This window comes from Leucoraja erinacea, chromosome 12 (assembly GCF_028641065.1).
Source record: "Leucoraja erinacea ecotype New England chromosome 12, Leri_hhj_1, whole genome shotgun sequence".
Classification (NCBI taxonomy): domain Eukaryota; kingdom Metazoa; phylum Chordata; class Chondrichthyes; order Rajiformes; family Rajidae; genus Leucoraja; species Leucoraja erinaceus.
In genome coordinates this window covers 45,311,833-45,331,686 of record NC_073388.1, presented here as the reverse complement: position 1 = coordinate 45,331,686, position 19,854 = coordinate 45,311,833, and the positions used below count along the sequence as shown (strand labels likewise).

Below are 19,854 nucleotides of genomic sequence, written 5' to 3'. Positions count from 1 at the left end.
AGATGCTGCCTGTCCCGTTGAGTTACCCCAGCTTTTTGTGCATATCTTCGGTTTAACCAGCATCTGCGGTTCCTTCTTACACTATTAAGCATCTCTGGAGAACTTGAATGGGTAATTTCATTTCTTCAGATCTAGTATCCCTCCTTTGTTGACTAGGTACCATCTCTAACTCCTAAACCTCAGCCAATATTCCAAAACAGCCTTGGTTCTTCCATTAGGCATAGGAGCAGAATCCTGTTCGGACCATCGAGTCTGCTCCTCCAATCAATCATGCCTGATCTACTTTGCCCTTTCAACCTCATTCTTTAGCCTTCTTCCAGTAATCTTTGATACCCTTACTAATCACGTACCTGGCAATCTCCACTTTAAAAATACCCAAGGACTTGGACTCCACAGCCGTCTGTTGCAATGAAATCCACAGATTTGCCACCCTCTAGTTAAAGAAATTCCTGCTCACCCCAATTCTGAAGGTACGTCCTTTTATTTAGGCTGTGCTCCCTGGTCCTAGACTCTTCCACCACTGGAAACAAAGTAACTCTTTCCTATCACACAATGTAGCGGCACAGTGGTGCAGCAGTAGAGTTACTGCTTTACAGCGCCAGAGTCTAGGGTTCGAACCCGACTACTGGTGCAGTCTATATGGAGTTTGCATGTTCTCCATGTGACTGCGTGGGTTTTTCCGGTTGTTCCAGATTCCTCCCACATTTCAAAGACATGCAGGTTTGTAGGTTAATTGTCTTCTGTAAATTGTCCCTAGTGTGTAGGATAAAACTAATCTACGGGTGACCGCCGGTCAACATGGACCCGGTGGGCCGAAGGGCCCGTTTCCACGCTGCACCTCTAAACTAAACTAAAACTAAACTAATCAGAGCCCGTCTCTTCGGTAAAGGGCCTGTCCCACTTAGGCAATTTTTTTTCGGCGACAGCCAGTGACCGTCACAGTCGTAGCAGGTCGGCGAAAAAGCGGCGACTGGACCCCTTCCCCCCTCCCCCCCGCCACGAGAATGTCTTCGACAAGCTACGACAACTTACCACCTAGTCGACGTTAAGCTGCGACAAGCTACCAACAACAGGCGACCCATTAGGACGTCCACCAACGACCACACCTACGACCACACAGGCGACAACTTACGACAACCAAAGTCAACCTACGTCCACCCGCGACAAGCTACCGCAAGCAACGACCCTGTCGGCAACGACTGAAGACAATTCAATCGCCGGTTGACGTAGGTTGACATAGGTTGACGTAAGTAGTCGCCAATGCAATTCACCGAAGTCAGCACCCGGCAACAACCAACGTCACCTGGCGACAACCAACGTCACCTGGCGACAACCTGCATCATCCGGGCGACAACCTATGACAGCATCTACAACAGGAGAAGACAAGCTACGTCAAGCCCTCAGTCGCCGAAAGGTTTTGAACATTTCAAAATCCAGCGGCGACCAGAAAAACGTTACGACTCTTTAGGCGACTTGAGGAGACGACTCACGACCGTAACCCTAGGCGTCACCCCGTGACCATGTGGCAGCAGCCTAGTCGCCTGTAGACGAAAGCATCGCCTAAGTGGGACAGGGGCTTAAAGCAGTCAACAACGCACCCCCCTTCGTACAGCAGCAAATCTGAGATTATAGACTCAGTGGGATAATGCATTAAGTCAGCAGCCGTCACTCTAATACTGTGCACTCAAGCTCTACTTTGCTGTGTCGTGTGTGATCATTATTAATTTATCGCAGTGACCATTTTACCATCTGTGCAGGCTCTGGTGGGGTCTAAAAATTGTCCTGGGCTCAGTTTAGACTTCGTCTCTTGGAGCATTACATTGCTACAGTGTTTAATACTCTAGTATTACAATACTCTTTGGAAAATTAAGCAAAATCACCTATTGGGTAACTTTAAAACAATTCATAACTTGGAGACAGCAGTATGTACAGCCAGAGATTCAGGGTTTGGTTCAATTCTCCATCTTGTGAAAGACCATGTGACATTCAGACAAAACAGTGAGGCAGGAGGTCTGGAAGCCTGAACTTACTTGGCATCAAGCGGCGATCATCGGAGATGGCATCCTCCAAGTTCAAGTCGTTGTCGCCTGAAACTGAAGGAAAAAGTTAAACATTAGACAAATGCAACAACATTTAATCAGATCTATTTTTTCTTACAGATCACTTATATGGATGTAAACATCAGGAGCATGAAGAAACCTCAGTCTAAGAGTCATACAGCACAGAGACAGGCCCTTCGGCCCCTCTTGTCCATGACAGCCATGATGCTCCATCTAAGCCAGTTCCATATGGCTTTCGTTCTCCCATATCCCTCTAAATCTTTCCTATCCATGAATCTGTCCAAATGGCTTTTAAATGTGGCGCAGCAGTAGAGTTGCTGTCTTACAGCGCCAGAGACCCGGGTTCAATCCTGACTAGGGGTGCTGACTGCATGGAGTTTGTATGCTCTCCCTGTGACCTGCGTGGGTTTTCTCCGGGAGCTCCGGTTTCCCCACACACTCCAAAGACGTACAGTTTGTAGGTTTAGCTTGGTAAAATTATAAATTGTCCCTAGTGTGTAGAATGGTGCTAGTGTGCGGGGGTCGCTGGTCGGCGCGGACCTGGTGGGCCAATCGGCCTGTTTCCACGTTAAACAAAACTAAATGTTGTTATTGTACCTGCCTCAACTACCTCATCTGGCAGCTGGTTGCATAAGCCCACCTCCCTCTGAGTGGAAAAGTTGCCCTTCAGCGTTTCTATTAAATCCAAGTCCACATTTTCAACTTCAATCTATCTGCATCTGCCTGAAAAATATTCAAAGACTCTGTTTCTTTCCTTTGAAACGAATTCCAAATAATTTCACCGTAGCTGTCTTAAATGGGCAAATTCTTATTTTAATTGTGGCCCCGAGTTCGTTCAACCTGTCCTCATATGGCAACCCTCACAGTCCAGGTATTAGTGCAGTAAACTTTCTCGACTCAGTTCCCAACGTATTAACATTGAAGGTAGACAAAAATGCTGGAGAAACTCAGCGGGTGCAGCAGCATCCATGGAGCGAAGGAAATAGGCAACGTTTGGGGTCGAAACCCTTCCCGGGTTTCGGAGAAGGGTTTCGGCCCGAAACGTTGCCTATTTTCTTCGCTGCATAGATGCTGCTGCACCCGCTGAGTTTCTCCAGCATTTTTGTCTACCTTCGATTTTCCAGCATCTGCAGTTCCTTCTTAAACGTATTAACATTGAATTCTCTGACTTGAGGTAACCTCCTCCCTCCCCCCTCCTTCTCTTATCTATGCCCCTCTATCATGCACACCCATTTCCTCCACTGTCCCAAACCTCCAATTGTCTCTTCTCCTGTCCCCTTCCACCTCTATCCCTCCCTCTGTCTTTACATTTCACTCCTCTTCCCTCCTTGTCAAACAGCCTTGTCTCATTTTCATCTCTCGCCTTAGTCCACACATCCGCCTTGCCTGTATCCACCTATCACTCGTCAGGCTTTGTTCCACCCCCAACCTCTTTTCCAGCTTTCTTCCCTTGCTACAATCAGTCTGAAGAAGGGTCCCGACCCCGAAATGCCGCCTGTCCGCGTCCTCCAGAGATGCTGCCTGACCCACTGAGTTACTCCAACACTTTGTGTTTTGTTTTGTAAACCAGCATCTGCAGTTACTTGTGTCTCTATTGAAATTCTTCCTTCCAGGAGACCAATACCCCACAGAGAACTCCTGATAAGGTTAACACACAGCCCTTTTTCTCAGGGATGGGGAACCAAATGGAACCAAAGGGTTGGGGAACCAAAAACCAGAGGTCAGAGGATTAAGATAAGAGGGGAATGATTTAAAAGAGACCTGAAGGGGCAACTCCTTCTCACAGAGGGTAGTGCGGATTCAGAACAAGCTGCCGGAGGAGGTAGTTGAGGCAGACACAACAACAACATTTAAAAGACATTTGTTCAGATGCGTGGAAAAGGTTTAGAGTGAAATGTGTCAAACGCTGGCAAACGGATCTGCTCTAGATTAGCATCTTGGTGGCATGGGCAAGTGGGGCCGAAGGGCCTGTTTCTGTGCTATATTACTCTATGACTCTAAGGACAATATATACATGGAGTCATACAGAGTGGGAATAACTTGCCGACCAACAGGCCCCATCTACACAAGTCCCTCCTGTCAGTATTTGGCCCATGTCCCTCTGTACATGTCCTATCCATGCACCTGTCTAAATGTTTCTTAAACATTGTGATAGTACCTGCATTAACGACCTCCTCCAGCAGCTCATTCCATACACCCACCATCCTTTGTGTAAATAAAGTCAACTCTCAGGTTCCTATTAAATCTTTTCCTCCTCACCTTAAATTTATGCTCTCTGGTTCTCGATTCCCCTACTCTGTGCAAAATACTTTTTGTGCATTTACCCAATCTATTCCTCTCATGATTTTGTACAGCTCTATAAGATCACCCCTAATCTTCCTGGCTCCAAGGAATAAAGTCCTAGCCTGCTCAACCTCTCCCTGTAGCTCAGGACCTCGGGTTCTGGCAACATCCTCGTAAATCTTCTCTCCAGCCTTTCCATCTAATTTTTCCCGCTACATTGATCATTCTCATCCAATAACAAATCATTTCTCCAAAATCTGTTCTTAATGCCCCACTGAGTGTTTGCTTTGAATGATGAAGTCCAATCACATTATGGTTGGCTACAGTCTATACACAAGACTAATTCTGTTCAATGGAGACTCAAGGAACTGAAGATGCTGGTTTACTAAAAAAAAAAAGACACGAGGTGCTGGAGTAACAGCGGGTTGGACAGTATCTCTGGAGAACATGGACAAGTGACGTTTCGGGTCGGGACCATTCTTCAGACTCCTGACCCGAAACGTCACCTGTCCAAGTTCCCCAGAGATGCTGCCTGACCCGCTGAGTTACTCCAGCACTTTGGGACTAATTCTGCTCAATCTGCCTGCAGCATGCTAGTAAATCTAGGCAGAGCTAGGAATTGTGCACTGAGATACAATGAAAAGCTTTTGTTTGCACGCTATCGAGTCAATGAAAAGTCTATACATGAATACAAACAAACCGTCTACAGTACACAGATAAAGGATAAAGGCAACAGCATTCATTTCTCACCAATATTTTCCCTCTGCCAACTGTCTCCATGCCCTACCTCCCCTGTGTAAATCAGCCCCTTGCTGTCTCGATAGATTTTTCTGCATTAAGGAGCGTGTCTCGAGGAACCGCTGGAAGTGCTGTGTGCTGAGACACCAGCAGGAGGCGTGCTTGGAAAGGAAAAGCCTGATAGCCCTTTGTCCCTGCTCTCTGCAGGCAAAAACTACAGCATGAGCAGCTTAAAGAAAGGAAAGGGTGTCAGGCAAATCTTCCACCTAAACGAGCCATCGAAGGCAGCAACTATTTAATGCTGTTCAATTGACAGATGTTAAAACCGCTGTGCTTTGCTTCCCGTTCAATAAAGGGTCACACAGAGGAAAATGGCCTGATGCGTGATAAAATGAATAAAAACCACCAAGGCACGGGTTTGATGTGAAGAATTTTAAATGGTCTAATCTGTAAGCGGCGGTTATAAAATATGAAGGTTGAGCAAAAAGACAAAGTGCGGGAAGAACGCAGTGGGTCAGGCAGCAGCTGAGGAGGGAAATGGACTGACAACATTTCACATTGGAACCCGTATTTGGACCTTTCTTTTGTGCCCGATGAAGGGTCCCGTCCTGAAATGTGGTTTTAATCCATTTCCTTCCATTCCTTCGGCCCAACCTGCCCACGCCGACCAACATGCCCCATCTACACTAGTCGCACCTTCCTGCGTTTGGCCCATATCCCATTAAACCTAAATGTAGAAACAAAGCATTACAGATGCTGGTTTACACCATAGACACTAAGTGCTGGGGTAACTCAGCAGGTCAGGCAGCATCTCTGGAGAAAAATATGCTGCCTGACCCGCTGGGTTACTCCAGCACTGTGTCTATCCCTCTAATGCTATCCTATCCATGTACCCATCTAAATGTTTCTTAACGGCCTGACCCACTGAGTTCCTCCAGCAGTTGTTTTTTGCTCCAGCTTCCCACATCTGCACCCTCTTGTGTTTGTAATGTTCCCAGGTATAAGGGTTCAGGTGTGAGTTGTCTGCCTATTGCATTCCCTGTTGCATGGTGATGAAGGTGATGTGTCTGTGAATATTGCCTCAGGCAATAGACGGCTATAGATTAGATGCTTGCCCAATTTCATATAAATTAAAAAATGGATACATGTTCCCTTGTTGAAACATTTGTTACGATGTACTGTGAGATCATCCCATCCCTATCATGAAGCTGTGGTATCGAGTATCGACTTCTCCCTCCCATTCCATGTAATACATCTTCCATCCTACGTTAGTGCTCCAAATGCTCCAAGATTTTAGTCAAGTAATTACTATTTGTGTGCAAACCTAAAAAGTAAACTATTAGAAGGTTTCTCATGACTTAGTCCCCGGAGCCTACGAGGATGAGGAGGTGATCTTATAGAGGTGTACAAAACCCCGATAGGAAACGATAGGGTAAAGACATAGAATGTCCAGAGCAGGGGAATGGAGAACCAGATCACATAGGTGCTGGATCGAAGGGCCAAATGGCCTCCTCCTGCACCTATTTTCTATGTTTCTATGTTTATGGTGAGGGGGGGGGGAGATTTAATAGGAACATGAGGGGTAACTTTTTTACACAGAGGGTGGTGGGTGCATGGAACGAGTTGCCAGAGCAGGTAGTTGAGGCAGGTAGTATCGCAACGTTTAAGAAGCATTTAGACAGGTACATGGATAGGATAGGTTTAGAGGGATGTGTGCCAGGTTGGACTAGTGTAGATGGGGTATGTTGGTCGGTGTGGGCAAGTTGGGCTAAAGGGCCTGTTTCTACGCTGTATGACTCTATGACTCCAACCTGCTTGGCTTTTGAATTCTCCTCGCCATCTCAAGAGGTTCTGTAGTCTATTATAACTGCCCCTTAGTTACCCTCGGAAGATCCAGGTCAGCAAGGTCTTGGAAGAAACATGTAAAATAAAAGACGCAAGGCACTGGTTTATATAAAAAGTGGACACAAAGTGCTGGGGGATGCATTCAAAGGATTGAAAGAGCCGATGGGATCAGCATTGACAGTGCTCATCAAAGGGATCTATAGGCTGCCCCTCCTCAATAAGGCAGCCAGCAGGATCAGGGACCCACACCACCCTGGCCATGTTCACATTTCACTCCAACCATCGGGAAGAAGATACAGGAGTCTGAAAACCATGAACAAACACGAAGTGTTGGAGAACTCAGCTGTGTAGGCAGCATCTTTAGACTTTGGATACAACATGGAAACAGCCCCTTCAGTCCACAGAGCCCGCGCCGACATGCGATCATCCCTGTACACTAGCACTATCCCACACACTAGGGACAATATATAATTTACAGAAGACAATTAATCTACAAACCTGAGTGTCTTTGGAGTGTGGGAGGAAACCAGAGCACCCGGAGGAAACCCACGTGGTCACAGGGAGAATGTACAAAGTCCATACAGCGCCCGTAGTCAGGATTGAACCCGGGTCTCTGGCACTGTAATGGGCCTGTCCCACTTAGGTGACTTTTTAGGCGACTACAAGAAACCTATGCCGTCGCCACATGGTTGCCGGGGAGTCGCCTTCATGGTCGTGAGAAGTTCCCGCACTCTCTGAACTAGTCGCGGCTTCATTCTGGTCGCCGTTAGTTTTTCAATGTGTTGAATTTCAACATGTTGAGAAACTAGCGGCGACCAGAATGAAGCCGCCATGGAGGGTAGCGAGAATTCTCGTGCCGTAGGTGCAGTGGTAGTGGGTCGCCAGGAGGTCGTAGTTTGTCGTAGGTTGTCGCCGGTGCTGACCGGTGAATTTCGTTGGCTCATTGGGGGAAAAAAACCGTAAACAGTAGTTTTCAGAACCAAGAATAACCGACCGGTAATGCTAATGTCCGCCGAGCTTCACAGCTGCGTATCTCTTGCTTCTCCATTCCTTCTCCCCACCCCGTCTACTCCTTCTCCCCCCTTCCCCCCCCCCCTCTCCACCGCTCTTTTAAAGGACTTAAGTGATCCATCCCGTACACTGTGCTTTCATTGTCTTAATTCAAGCGCCGACCTTCCTGTTCATCGCGGTGTGTGTCCGTATCACATTGGCTTTGCACCGTGTGAATTTCACTCAGACAGCGCTCCCCCCGCCTGCCCTGTCCCATCCCCCGCCTGCATAACTGGCGGGTGAAGGAAGCGATGCATGTAGGTGCGTGTGTGTGTGTGTGTGTGTGTGTGTGTGTGTGTGTGTGTTAGTGTGTGTGTGTGTGTGTGTGTGTGTGTGTGTGTGTGTGTGTGTGTGTGTGTGTGTGTGTGTGTGTTCCACTCTGACAGTTGCCGTTCCAGCCGCCGTTTTTTCAGCGACCTGCTATGACTTGACAGTCGCCGGAAAAATCGCCTAAGTGGGACAGGCCCCTAAGGCAGCAACTCTACCGCTGCACCACTGTGCCGTCGGGACTCAAAACGTCACCTAACCATGTTCTCCAGAGATGCTGCCTGTCCTGCTGAGTTACCCCAGCACCTTGTGTCCCTTTTTATGTACCAGCGGCTGCCGTTCCTTGTGTCTCCTTATATATAAAGTCACTAACTGAAATAACCTCTTCTGGCAAGCTCTGCATACACAGTCAACCGTGAGTACTCTTGACAGAAGGGGTCTTGCGCCACCACTGCTATCATGCAAGCTGTCTCAGCGTAGTAAACCACAGCTAAAGCAGGGCAGGCAGCCAAGTCTGAGTGCCGAACACTGCTCTGCCACCACATTCTATGATCTCATAGCTGGAATGGTGCCAGTTCATTCTTTTGTCGGCTGCTCCATAACGTATCGAATAACCTTAATTGTCAGTCTGACATACTATATCATTTACACGTCCCCTCGTTTTCTGCTTAAACTGGTCCTGAAAATGTATTTCACACTGCATTTTATTCAGAAGGTTATTTGAATGACGCTTTAGAAAGCGCGGAAATATTCTGGGCTGCGCAGTCCGCAGACTGATCAGTGAGGCCTGTGGATGAGTTGATCTGAATACCTGCATCCATTTGCCTTGCTATCCCATGCCTGCATTCTACTGTAATTGCATGCATTATAAACTGCCTTTAAATTTCCACACCACAGCGGTAGAGTTGCTGCCTTACAGCGCTCACAGCGCCAGAGACCCGGGTTTGATCCCGACTACAGGCGCTGCCTGTACGGAGTTTGTAAGCGCTGCCCGTGACACTCCAAAGACGTACAGGTTTGTAGGTTAATTGACTCGGTGTGAATGTAAATTGTCCTTGGTGTGTATAGGTGTATATGATGGCGTGTTAATGTGCGGGGATGGCCGGACTCCGTGGGTCAAAGGGCCTGTTTCGCGCTGTATCTCTAAACTAAACTAACAATTACTGCACAACCCAGATCATCAATACGTATTTCAATTCATAACAGAAATCCCAAATGTAACGTGATTGTGGGCATCGTATTATACACGGATTAATAGTATATGGAAGAAACTAGTGCAGTAACGTTGAGGTTCAGGAACAGCTTCTTCCCAATGACCATCATGCTATTGAACCCTACCCACAGCAACAAAACTGTGAAATACAAGCTGCCTTGTTGCACTATAGACTTTGGGCTTTTTTGTTTTTTGTACTTGGGATTTTTATTTATTGACATTATTTTAAATGTTTGTTTATTCTATTATCTGTTGAGTACTGTGTTTATATACCTCTTGTGCTGCTGACGGTAAGAATTCTGTTTTGGTACATATGACAATAACAACTCTGACCTGACTGTTCCCATGGCTGTGAACTGTAGTAACCTACACTATAAATGTACAATCCAAATTCCCAGTTTACTTTAGACTTTGCTTTACTTTAGACATTAGAGATACAGCATGGGAACAGGCCCTTCGGCCCACCGATTCTGCGCTGACCAGCGATCATCCTGTACACCAGCACTGTCCTACACACTAGGGACAATTTACCATTTACAGAGGCCAATTAACTGCAAACGTGTATGTCTTTGGAGCGTGGGAGGAAACCGGAGCACCCGGAGAAAACCCACGCAGGTCAAACGTACAAACTCCGTGCAAACAGCACCCGTAGTCAGCAACAAAGGCCAATCTCAGGTGCCGTAAGGCAGCAACACTGCCCCTGCACCACTATGGTGCCCCTAAATCAATCCTCCTTCGTAAATTCTATCCTCTTTGTCCGTAGCTTGTTCCCTGTGGATCCACATGTGCTGAGCTTTGATGACCAATTTCACTCTCTGGATTTGAGATCTCACCTCCAGCACTAACACTGCCCAATATCATTTTTTTGTAGATTAGTTTAGTTTAGAAATATAGCGGGCAAACAGGCCCTTCGGCCCACCAGGTCCGCGCCGACCAGTGATTCCCGCATATTAACACTATCCTACACCCACTGGGGACAATTTTTACATTTACCAAGCCAATTAACCTACAAACCTGTCGGTCTTTGGAAAGTGGGAGGAAACCGAAGATCTCGGAGAAATCCACACAGGTCAGGGGGAGAAAGTACAAACTCCGGACAAACAGACAGAACCCGTAGTCGGGATTGAACCCGGATCTCCGGCGCTGCATTCGCTGTAAGGCAGCAACTCTACCGCTGCGCCACCGTGACCGTCATCTCTGCACATTCCCATTCTCCGTCTTCACCCCACTCCCTTCTGCTGCAAAACCGCACGTCCGAGTCCCTGGCCTGACCCACCTTAGTCCACTATGATTGGCATAAAACAGTGACAATAAATTGGAATAGACAGGGCCTTTTACCCAGAGTGGAGGAATCAAGAACCAGAAGACACAGGTGAGGGGGGAACGGTGCAATATGAACCTGAGGGGTATATAATCTGTTATGCTATGTGTTGGCATTGGGGTTTTTTTTGTTGGATTGTTAGAGATCAAAATGTGCTGGTGTAGTGGTGAGAAACTGGGGAAGGCAGAGAGTTCTCCAGAGAGTTCTGCTTCTTTCAGTACTATGTATTAATGACCTGATGGTGGTCATAATTGTAATCATACCGCCCCTGTCACTCCTCCTTCAGTGTTCCCAAGTCCGTCTCTTCCATTTCTGCCAGCTCCAGTCTTTCTCCAACCACAATTGCTTTCTTCAAAATAGTGTTCTCACTTTATGTGCTTCCTTGGTTTAGTTACCTTTGGATCTCTCCAGCTGTAGAACATGGCTAATCCAGCTCCTCACAGAACACAGAACAGTACAGAACAGGAACAGGGCCTTTCCCACACTGTCCCTGCTGACCATGATGGTAAGTTAAACTAATCTCCTCTGCCTGCATGTGATTCATATTTTCCTTCATTTCCTGCATATCCATGTGCCTATCCAAAAGCCTTTTAAATGCTATTAACATATCTGCCTCCACCACCACCCCTGGCAGCAAGTTCTGTGTAAAAAAAACACCCTCTCCGTAAAACAACCTGCCCCGCTCATCTTATTTAAACATTGCCCCTTTCACCTTAAAGCTGTGCCCTCTAGTTTCTGACATTTCCACCCTGGGAAAAAGGTTTTGGCTGTCTGCCACATCTATGCCTCTCACAATCTTATATACTTCTACCAGGTCTCCCCTTAACCTCCGACATTCTAGAGAAAACAATCCGAGTCAGTCCAAATGTAGAAACAAGGAACGGCAGATGCAGGTTTATACCAAAGATAGACACAAAGTGTTGGAGTAACACAGTGGGTCCGGCAGCATCTCTGGAGAAAAGGGACGTGACCCGAAACATCACCCATCTTTTTTTTCCAGAGGTGCTGCCTGACCTGCTGACTTACTCCAACATTTTGTGCTTTCCAAGTTTTCCAAACCTCTCCTGATAGCTAATACCTTCTAATCGAGGTAGTATTCTGGTTATATCTGCGGTACCCTTCCAGTGTTTCTCACCTCTGCCAGCTTCCATTCCCTCCCCTCTCTCAGATGCCCTCTCACCATGTAGTTTTCAGTCAGCTCCCCTAACTGTGAGTCCATCATCGTCTAGCACTGCTTTGGGCATTGGTAAAACACTTTGGGGATGTTTGGCTATGTCAAGAGAAGTGTGCAAATGAAATTCAGTGCTACAGATCAATTGCGAATGCTGTTATGTATGGATCTTTTACACATCTGAAATCATTAGCAAATTTGCAGATGACACCAAGCTGGGTGACAGTGTGAACTGTGAGGAGGATGCTATGAGAATGCAGGGTGACTTGGACAGTGGGCAGATGCATGGCAGATGAAGTTTAATGCGGATAAATGTGAGGTTATCCACTTTGGTAGCAAAAACAGGAAGGCAGATTACTATCTAAATGGCGTCAAGTTGGGAAAAGGGGAAGTACAACGGGATCTGGTGGTCCTTGTACATCAGTCTATGAAAGTAAGCCTGCAGGTACAGCAGGCAGTGAAGAAAGCGAATGGCATATTGGCCTTTATAACAAGAGGAATCGAATATAGGAGCAAAGAGGTCCTTCTGCAGTTGTACAGAGCCCTAGTGAGACCACACCTGGAGTATTGTGTGCAGTTTTGGTCCCCTAATTTGAGGAAGGAAATTCTTGATATTGTGGGAGTGCAGCGTAGGTTTACAAGGTTAATTCCCGGGATGACAGGACTGTCATATGCTGAGAGAATGGAGCAGCTGGGCTTGTGCACTCTGGGTTTAGAATGATGAGTGGGGACCTCATTGAAACATATAAGATTGTTAAGGGTTTGGACACACTAGAGGCAGGAAACATGTTCCCGATGTTGGGGGAGTCCAGAACCAGGGGCTACAGTTTAAGAATAAGAAGTAAGCCATTTAGAACGGAGACGAGGAAACACTTTTTCTCACAGAGAGTTGCGAATGTGGAATTCTCTGCCTCAGAGAGCGGTGGAGGCAGGTTAACCATATAACCATACAAACCATATAACAATTACAGCACGGAAACAGGCCATCTCGGCCCTACAAGTCCATGCCGAACAAATTTTTTTCCCCTTAGTCCCACCTGCCTGCACTCGTACCATATCCCTCCATTCCCTTCTCATCCATATGCCTATCCAGGTTCTCTGGATGCTTTCAAGAGAGAGCTAGATAGGGCTCTTAAAAATAGCAGCGTCAGGGGATATGGGGAGAAGGCAGGAACGGGGTACTGATTAGGGATGATCAGCCATGATGACATTGAATGGCGGTGCTGGCTCGAAGGGCCAAATGGCCTACTCCTGCACCTATTGTCTATTGTCTATTGTCTATCCTGTGATACAAATGGCCCTCAACTCTAATTATATGGACATCTTTAAATTTTGATGGCAATATAAAATAAATCATCTTATGTGACTGGATTTATTGTACAGGATATGGGGTATGCCTGTTTGAAGTCACGTTCAGTTTCAGGATCTTACAAGGAAAAATAGGCTTATTTTTCAATGACTGCATGCACATTTTGATTGAAATGCTATAATTAATTTCACACGAGTTCTATTGCAGCGAATACTTTGGCAGCTATCCAACAAGGTGGAACAGGTGCGTCTATGCACCAAACATTGACAAATCTAATCCTGGTCTCCATCAGATTCTTTCCAATCATCAGAGAGTCTGTGGTATTAATCAATAATGCCAGCTGATCACTCAGCCTCCACCCTGGTGCACCACACAGATGCACTGTAGAAGGCATACTGTCGGGTTGCATCATAGCTCGGTTTGGGAACAGCTCTGCCCAAGACCGCAAAAAATTTGTTTCAACTAAACAGTTGTATGAGTAGCCCAGTCCATCACACAGACCGGATTTCCCACCATTGACTCCATGTACACTTCATACTGCTCGGAGAAGCAGCTGACATAATCAAAGACTTGTCTCACCTACTTCTCCCTGCTTCCGTCTGGCAGAAGCTTGAAAGCGCGCATTCCCAGACCCAAGAACGGTCCTTCCATAAGCCAGCGTGCTGGCCGAATTCACCTCTACCACATTGCAGACATTGGGCTTTGTCAATGGAACAGCTGTGCTTCTATGCTGAGAATGATATTTTATATCTTCCCCTTTGTTCTACCTATGGTACTTGAGTTTGACTAGATTGATTATAGTATTATCTGACCTGTTTGGACAGCACGCAAAGCAAAGCTTTTCACTGTACCACAGTACATGCAAAAATAATAAACCTAAACTGGGTTGTTCCATAACCATTCAATCCTAAATCTTATTACATTCTTGACATAACATACAGGCAGCAGTTTGACAATAGCAGGGGAGGCAAGAGTCATAAAAGATCTGGATTACATCCAGTCTTTGGATCATCCGGCAGGAAACATTCCTACCCTGTATCTGGCAAGACACAGAGTGCTGGAGTAACTCAGTGGGTCAGGCACCATTTCAGGAGAACATGTTTAGGTGACGTTTCGAGTTGAGACCCCTCTGCAGACTCTGACAAATGTGTCGGAAGGAACTGCAGATGCTGGTTTACACCGAAGGTAAATACAAAAAGCTGGAGTAACTCAGCGGGACAGGCAGCATCTCTGGAGAGAAGGTGTCTGAAGAAGGGTCTCGATCCGAAACGTCACCCATTCCTTCTATCCAGAGGTGCTGCCTGTCCCGCTGTGTTACTCCAGCTTTTTGTGTCTATCTTCTGGATCAGAGATATTGATTGTCAAATAACGGACAGTCCAACTCTCCCTATTGACCTTCTTCAGAAAGACCATCCTGGTGGAGATCTGTTGTAAGATCATTGAAATGAAAATGGATCAATTAATTGTCACAACGTCAATGTCTATCAGCCTCATTTCCATTACCCCATTAATGTACCGTATATTCATCAATTCCTTCAACTGCAAGCTCTTGTTGGCATGTTGGCCTTTATAACAAGAGGAATCGAATATAGGAGCAAAGAGGTCCTGCTGCAGTTGTACAGGTCCCTAGTGAGACCACACTTGGAGTATTGTGTGCAGTTTTGGTCCCCTAATTTGAGGACATTCTTGCTATTGAGGGAGTGCAGCGTAGGTTTACAAGGTTAATTCCTGGGTTGGCGGGACTGTCATATGCTGAGAGAATGGAGCAGCTGGGCTTGTACACTCTGGAGTTTAGAAGGATGAGAGGATATCTCATTGAAACATATAAGATTGTTAAGGGTTTGGACACGCTAGAGGCAGGAAACATGTTCCCAATGTTGGGGGAGTCCAGAACCAGGGGCCACAGTTTAAGAATAAGGAGTAAGCCATTTAGAATGGAGACGAGGAAACACTTTTTCTTACAGAGAGTTGTGAGTCTGTGGAATTCTCTGTCTCAGAGGGCGGTGGAGGCAGGTTCTCTGGATGCTTTCAAGAGAGAGCTAGATAGGGCTCTTAAAGATAGCAGAGTCAGGGGATATTGGGAGAAGGCAGGAACGGGGTACTGATTGGGGATGATCAGCCATGATCACATTGAATGGCAGTGTTGGCTCGAAGGGCTGAATGGCCTACTCCTGCACCTATTATCTATTGTCTATTGTCTCTTCCACAGGACGGGCAAGAACAGCCAGGTATGTGAACACCATCAACCTGACGTTACCCTCAAAAATTATCCTAAAAAAAACACTACTCGTTTGGATTGCCAGTACAGGTACAACAATGTCTTCAGTCGAGTTCTTATTGGAGATTCATACATTTGAGTTCATAGATACAGCATGCCCTGCCGAGTCCACGCCGGCCATCAATCACCCGTTCACACGAGGTCTATGTTATTCCACTTACGCATCCACTCCCTGCGGACCCGGGGAAATTTACAGAGGCCAATGAACCAATAGACCCGCACGTCAGTGTGATGTGGGAGGAAATTGGAGCACCCGGAGGAAACCCACGCAGGTACAGGGAGAACGTGCAAACTCCACACAGACAGCACCCGAGGTCAGGAACGAACCCGGGTCTCTGGCGCTGTGAGGCAGCAGCTCTGCCGCTGCACCGCTCTCTGCAGGAGGGTCGTCTGCCTGTCAAGGGCAGGCCTAGTCAGCCACAGCAGGGAACGCAAACACAGATGAAACATTCTCCTCTCCAAGCAGGTCACTGTCAATCTGCACCATCACCTCTCGTAGATGGACGGATGCTAACGAATGTGGTAAATCTGGGCACAAAATACAAACTCATTGAGAGAAGTAATTTGAGCCTATTTTCTGTGGTCTCATTATCATGGAATAGTCATAAACTGGGGAGAAAGAGGTGACGCTCACTTCCACCCATAGAGTCACAGTGTCATACAGCGTGGAAACGGGCCCTTTGGCCCAACGTGCCCACACCGACCAACATGGCCCATCTAGACTAGTCCCACCTGTCTGTGTTTGGCCCATATCCCTGGCCAAAGAGATATTGCTTTCAACTCTCGAACCTTGGCAAACGCAATAACTATACATTCTCTCCATCAAGATTTTCCTCTCCTTTCACCTGTCTGTTTATTAATTCATCAGCCACTTCATAACAGTCAGAGATTGTCCAGGATCAACTAACACATCCACACTCCTATTCAAATCCATGCAGAATCGAGTTTCCCATGATCCTGAAGAACTGCTTGTGCATTGACAACACACTTGACGTAACTACTGGTTATAAATCAACGTTATACCTACATGCAGAGAGCAGATCCATTATCCTCAATCTCCAGGGAGCAGACACATTCTGCTAAATGATGATTTTACATTTTGTGCCATTAATAGGCACGCTGAGAAGAATTCTACACTTCATGCTCCATGAATGACAATCTCATCTATAGGGAGAAGAACTACGAGGAGCTGTTTTTTCTACGTTTTCAGGCAATCGCTGAATGTTTGCAATTTAATTTTTCTACTTTTGAGTGCACTCACCATTTCATCACCCAATCCAGTATCTGCTTCTACCAATGTGCACAACTCTCTTAGAGGAGAAACGTGGAGACCTAAAGCATTGAATTCTCCAATTTTAGATAACCTCTAACAACCCCCTTTCCCTTTCTCCCCCATACCCCCCATACTACCCCGCCCTTCCCCATGAGCTCCACCTGGATTCACAGCTATTTCTCCCCTCCCCTTCCATCTCCTCCTACATTCCTTCATCCGGCTTCACATTTTGCAACTCCGCACTCAGTCTATCTCACACCTTCTGCCTTTATCACTGGCCTTTGTTCAAAACCATCTGCCTATCAAGACAAAATGCTGGTGATCATTTGTCATGTCATGTCATGTCATTTATTACATGTCATTTGAACCTCAGTGAGGCTCAAACGAAACTCCGTTTCCACAGCCATACAAACAGACAATTCCTACAAGACACACAAACAATTCAAGTTACAGAAACATCCATCATAGTGAATCTTCTCCTCACTGTGATGGAAGGCAAAGTCTTTTCTCTCCCCTGTTCTCCATTTTTCTCCTGATTTTGAAGCCCCAGGTGGGCGATGGTGAGTCCCACGGCCATTTTAGGCCGTGCCGGGCGATTTACGGCCCCGCTCCCGGTCTAAAAAAAACGAAGTTGGAGCCCCCGGCGGGCGCTGGAATGTCCCGCGGCCATTTTAGGCCGGGCCGGGCCGGGCGATGTACATCCCCGCTCCCGGTCGTTCCAACCCCGCGACACGGGCTGGAGAAGTTGCGTTGCGGGAGCTCCGGAAAGCGTTCCCCACCCGGACCCGCGAGCTCCCGATGTCCCGACAGTCCACAGGTTAGCAGCTGGAGCCTCCGAGCTCCGGGGTCGGGCCGCAGCAGCGAGCCACCACCGCTCCCCACGCTCCAAAGCCAGCCAGCCCCACGATGGTGAGTAGTCCGCAGCTCCGCAGGCTCCGTGACTGGAGCCCCCAGGTCGTTCAGGCTGGAGGCCGCTCCACGGTGCTAGGCCCCAACGACAACGGAGACCCGACTGGGAAAAGGTCTGGTCTCCCGTGCAGGGAAGAGATTTTTAAAAAGTTTCTCCCTCCCCTCCCCCGCCCCCCACATATACACAGTTAAAAACACTATTAAAAAACACGAACAACTACATTTAACTAGACATAAAATAAAAAAAAGACAGACAGGCTGTAGAGGCCGCTGACAGGTGAGTTGCACCGCCACCTACATTTCCTAATGTAGACCCGCCCATTGGGAGATTGAAGGGCCGAATGGCCTACTCCTGCACCTAATTTCTATGAAGGTGAGCCCCACCAGACTCAGGAACAGTTTCTACCACTCTGTTATCAGGCTTCTGAACGGTACTACCATAAGCTAGGGTATTGTCCGATTCACCTCTACCTCATTGCGGACATTGGACTTTGTCTCTGGAACTGATGCGCTACAATGCTGACGACTATATTCTGCACTCTGTATCTTCCTCTTTGCTCAACCTGTTGTATTTGACTTTGACTTGATTGTCTTTATGCGTGGTAGTATCTGATCTGATTGGATAGCATGCATAAAATCCCTGTCCCACTTTCCCAGTTATTCACGAAATCGCCCCAGTTTTCCCCTTGATTCGAACTCGGAGAATTACGATAATAGCCGTTCGTAGGTACTCGGGGCTATTTTTTTTACTTGTGGCCATTTTCCAACATGTTGCCCGAGTTCTGATGCCCCGAGTTACTAAGGCTGGCATTACGAGCCACTACGAAACATCTACGGACTACTACGGGCTCCTACGAGCTCGCTACAGACATTACCCGACATTCCCCAAGTTCGAATCAAGGGGAAAACTCGGGAGAGTTCATGAGTAACTCGGAAAAGTGGGACAGGGCCTTAACAAAGCTTTTCAATGCTTCAATGATACTTCATTATCACATGTAACTAGGTACAGTGTCATTCCTTATTTACATACAGTTCAGCAAACATCTTTCTACACATAAGGACGATCATACTTAAGAATAAGAGCGTAAGAATAGTAGATCACACTAAGACAGTACACAAACAAACACCATGTTTTTCGGCGCCATATTGTATCTTTCAAGTTGAAAGTTGTTACAAATGTACAGTCTTCTTGCTTATATGATTCCTTGGTTTAGTTGCCTCTAGATCAGTGGTTCCCAACCTTTTTTTGGCCATGCCCCACCTAATCACCTCTAAAATCCTGATGCCCCCCCCCCCCCCCGTGGTGATATATAATTCTTATCATTTAAAAAGTGAACTCCGTTTCAGCTGAAGAAGCTTAAAACGCCAATACCTTGGTTGTAATAACTACACAATAAAGACCTTTTTTACCCCCAAAAAATTATTTACTCAAAATAACATCTGAAACATAAACTACATATGTTTACCTGATGGAAAATCCTAAAATATAAGAATCGAAAATTTGGACCCAGACCTCCTCAGTCGCGCTCAATTGCCCCCCTTAAAAATCAAATTGCCCCCCTGTGGGGCGTACGCCCCACGTTGGGAACCACTGCTCTAGATCCTGAAAATATCTCCCACCCTGTGAATATACTAATACAGCTCTTCATACAACATAGAACTGCAGAGTGCAGGACAGGTCCTTCATCCCAAGTTCTCCATGCTGAACTTGATGCCAAGGTAAACTAATCTCATCTTCCCGCACATGATCCATATCCCTCCATTCCCTGCATATCCATGTACCTATCCAAAGTCCTCTTCGGGCGGCACAGTGGCGCAGTGGTACAGTTGCTGCCTTACAGTGCCAGAGACCTGGGTTCAATTCTGACCATGGGTGCTGTCCATACAGAGTTTGAACGTTCTCCATGAGACCACGTGGGTGCTCTCCAGGTGCTTCGGTTTTCTCCCACACTCCAAAGACGTACAGATTAATTGGCTTTGGAAAAAATTGAAAATTGTCCCGAGTGTGTATGATGGTGCTAGTGTATATGGGATGATCGCTGGTCAGTGTGGACTTGGTGGGCCGAAGGGCCTGTTTCAGCTCTGTATCACTAACATCTAAAGTCTACAAATACCTGCCTCCACCACCACCCGTGAC

The 19,854-nt window shown here is 46.8% G+C and overlaps 1 protein-coding gene across 3 annotated transcripts in view; it reads right to left on the bottom strand.

Annotated features, from left to right (window-relative positions):
• The window catches only part of cd99l2 (CD99 molecule-like 2), a 154,502-nt gene that overhangs the window by 55,017 nt on the left and 79,631 nt on the right, over positions 1-19,854 (bottom strand). For all 3 annotated transcript variants that reach the window (XM_055644030.1, XM_055644029.1, XM_055644031.1), the window contains exon 2: positions 2,031-2,093. In XM_055644030.1, coding sequence (XP_055500005.1) covers positions 2,031-2,093 — 63 coding nt within the window. The remainder of the gene's footprint in view (positions 1-2,030; positions 2,094-19,854) is intronic.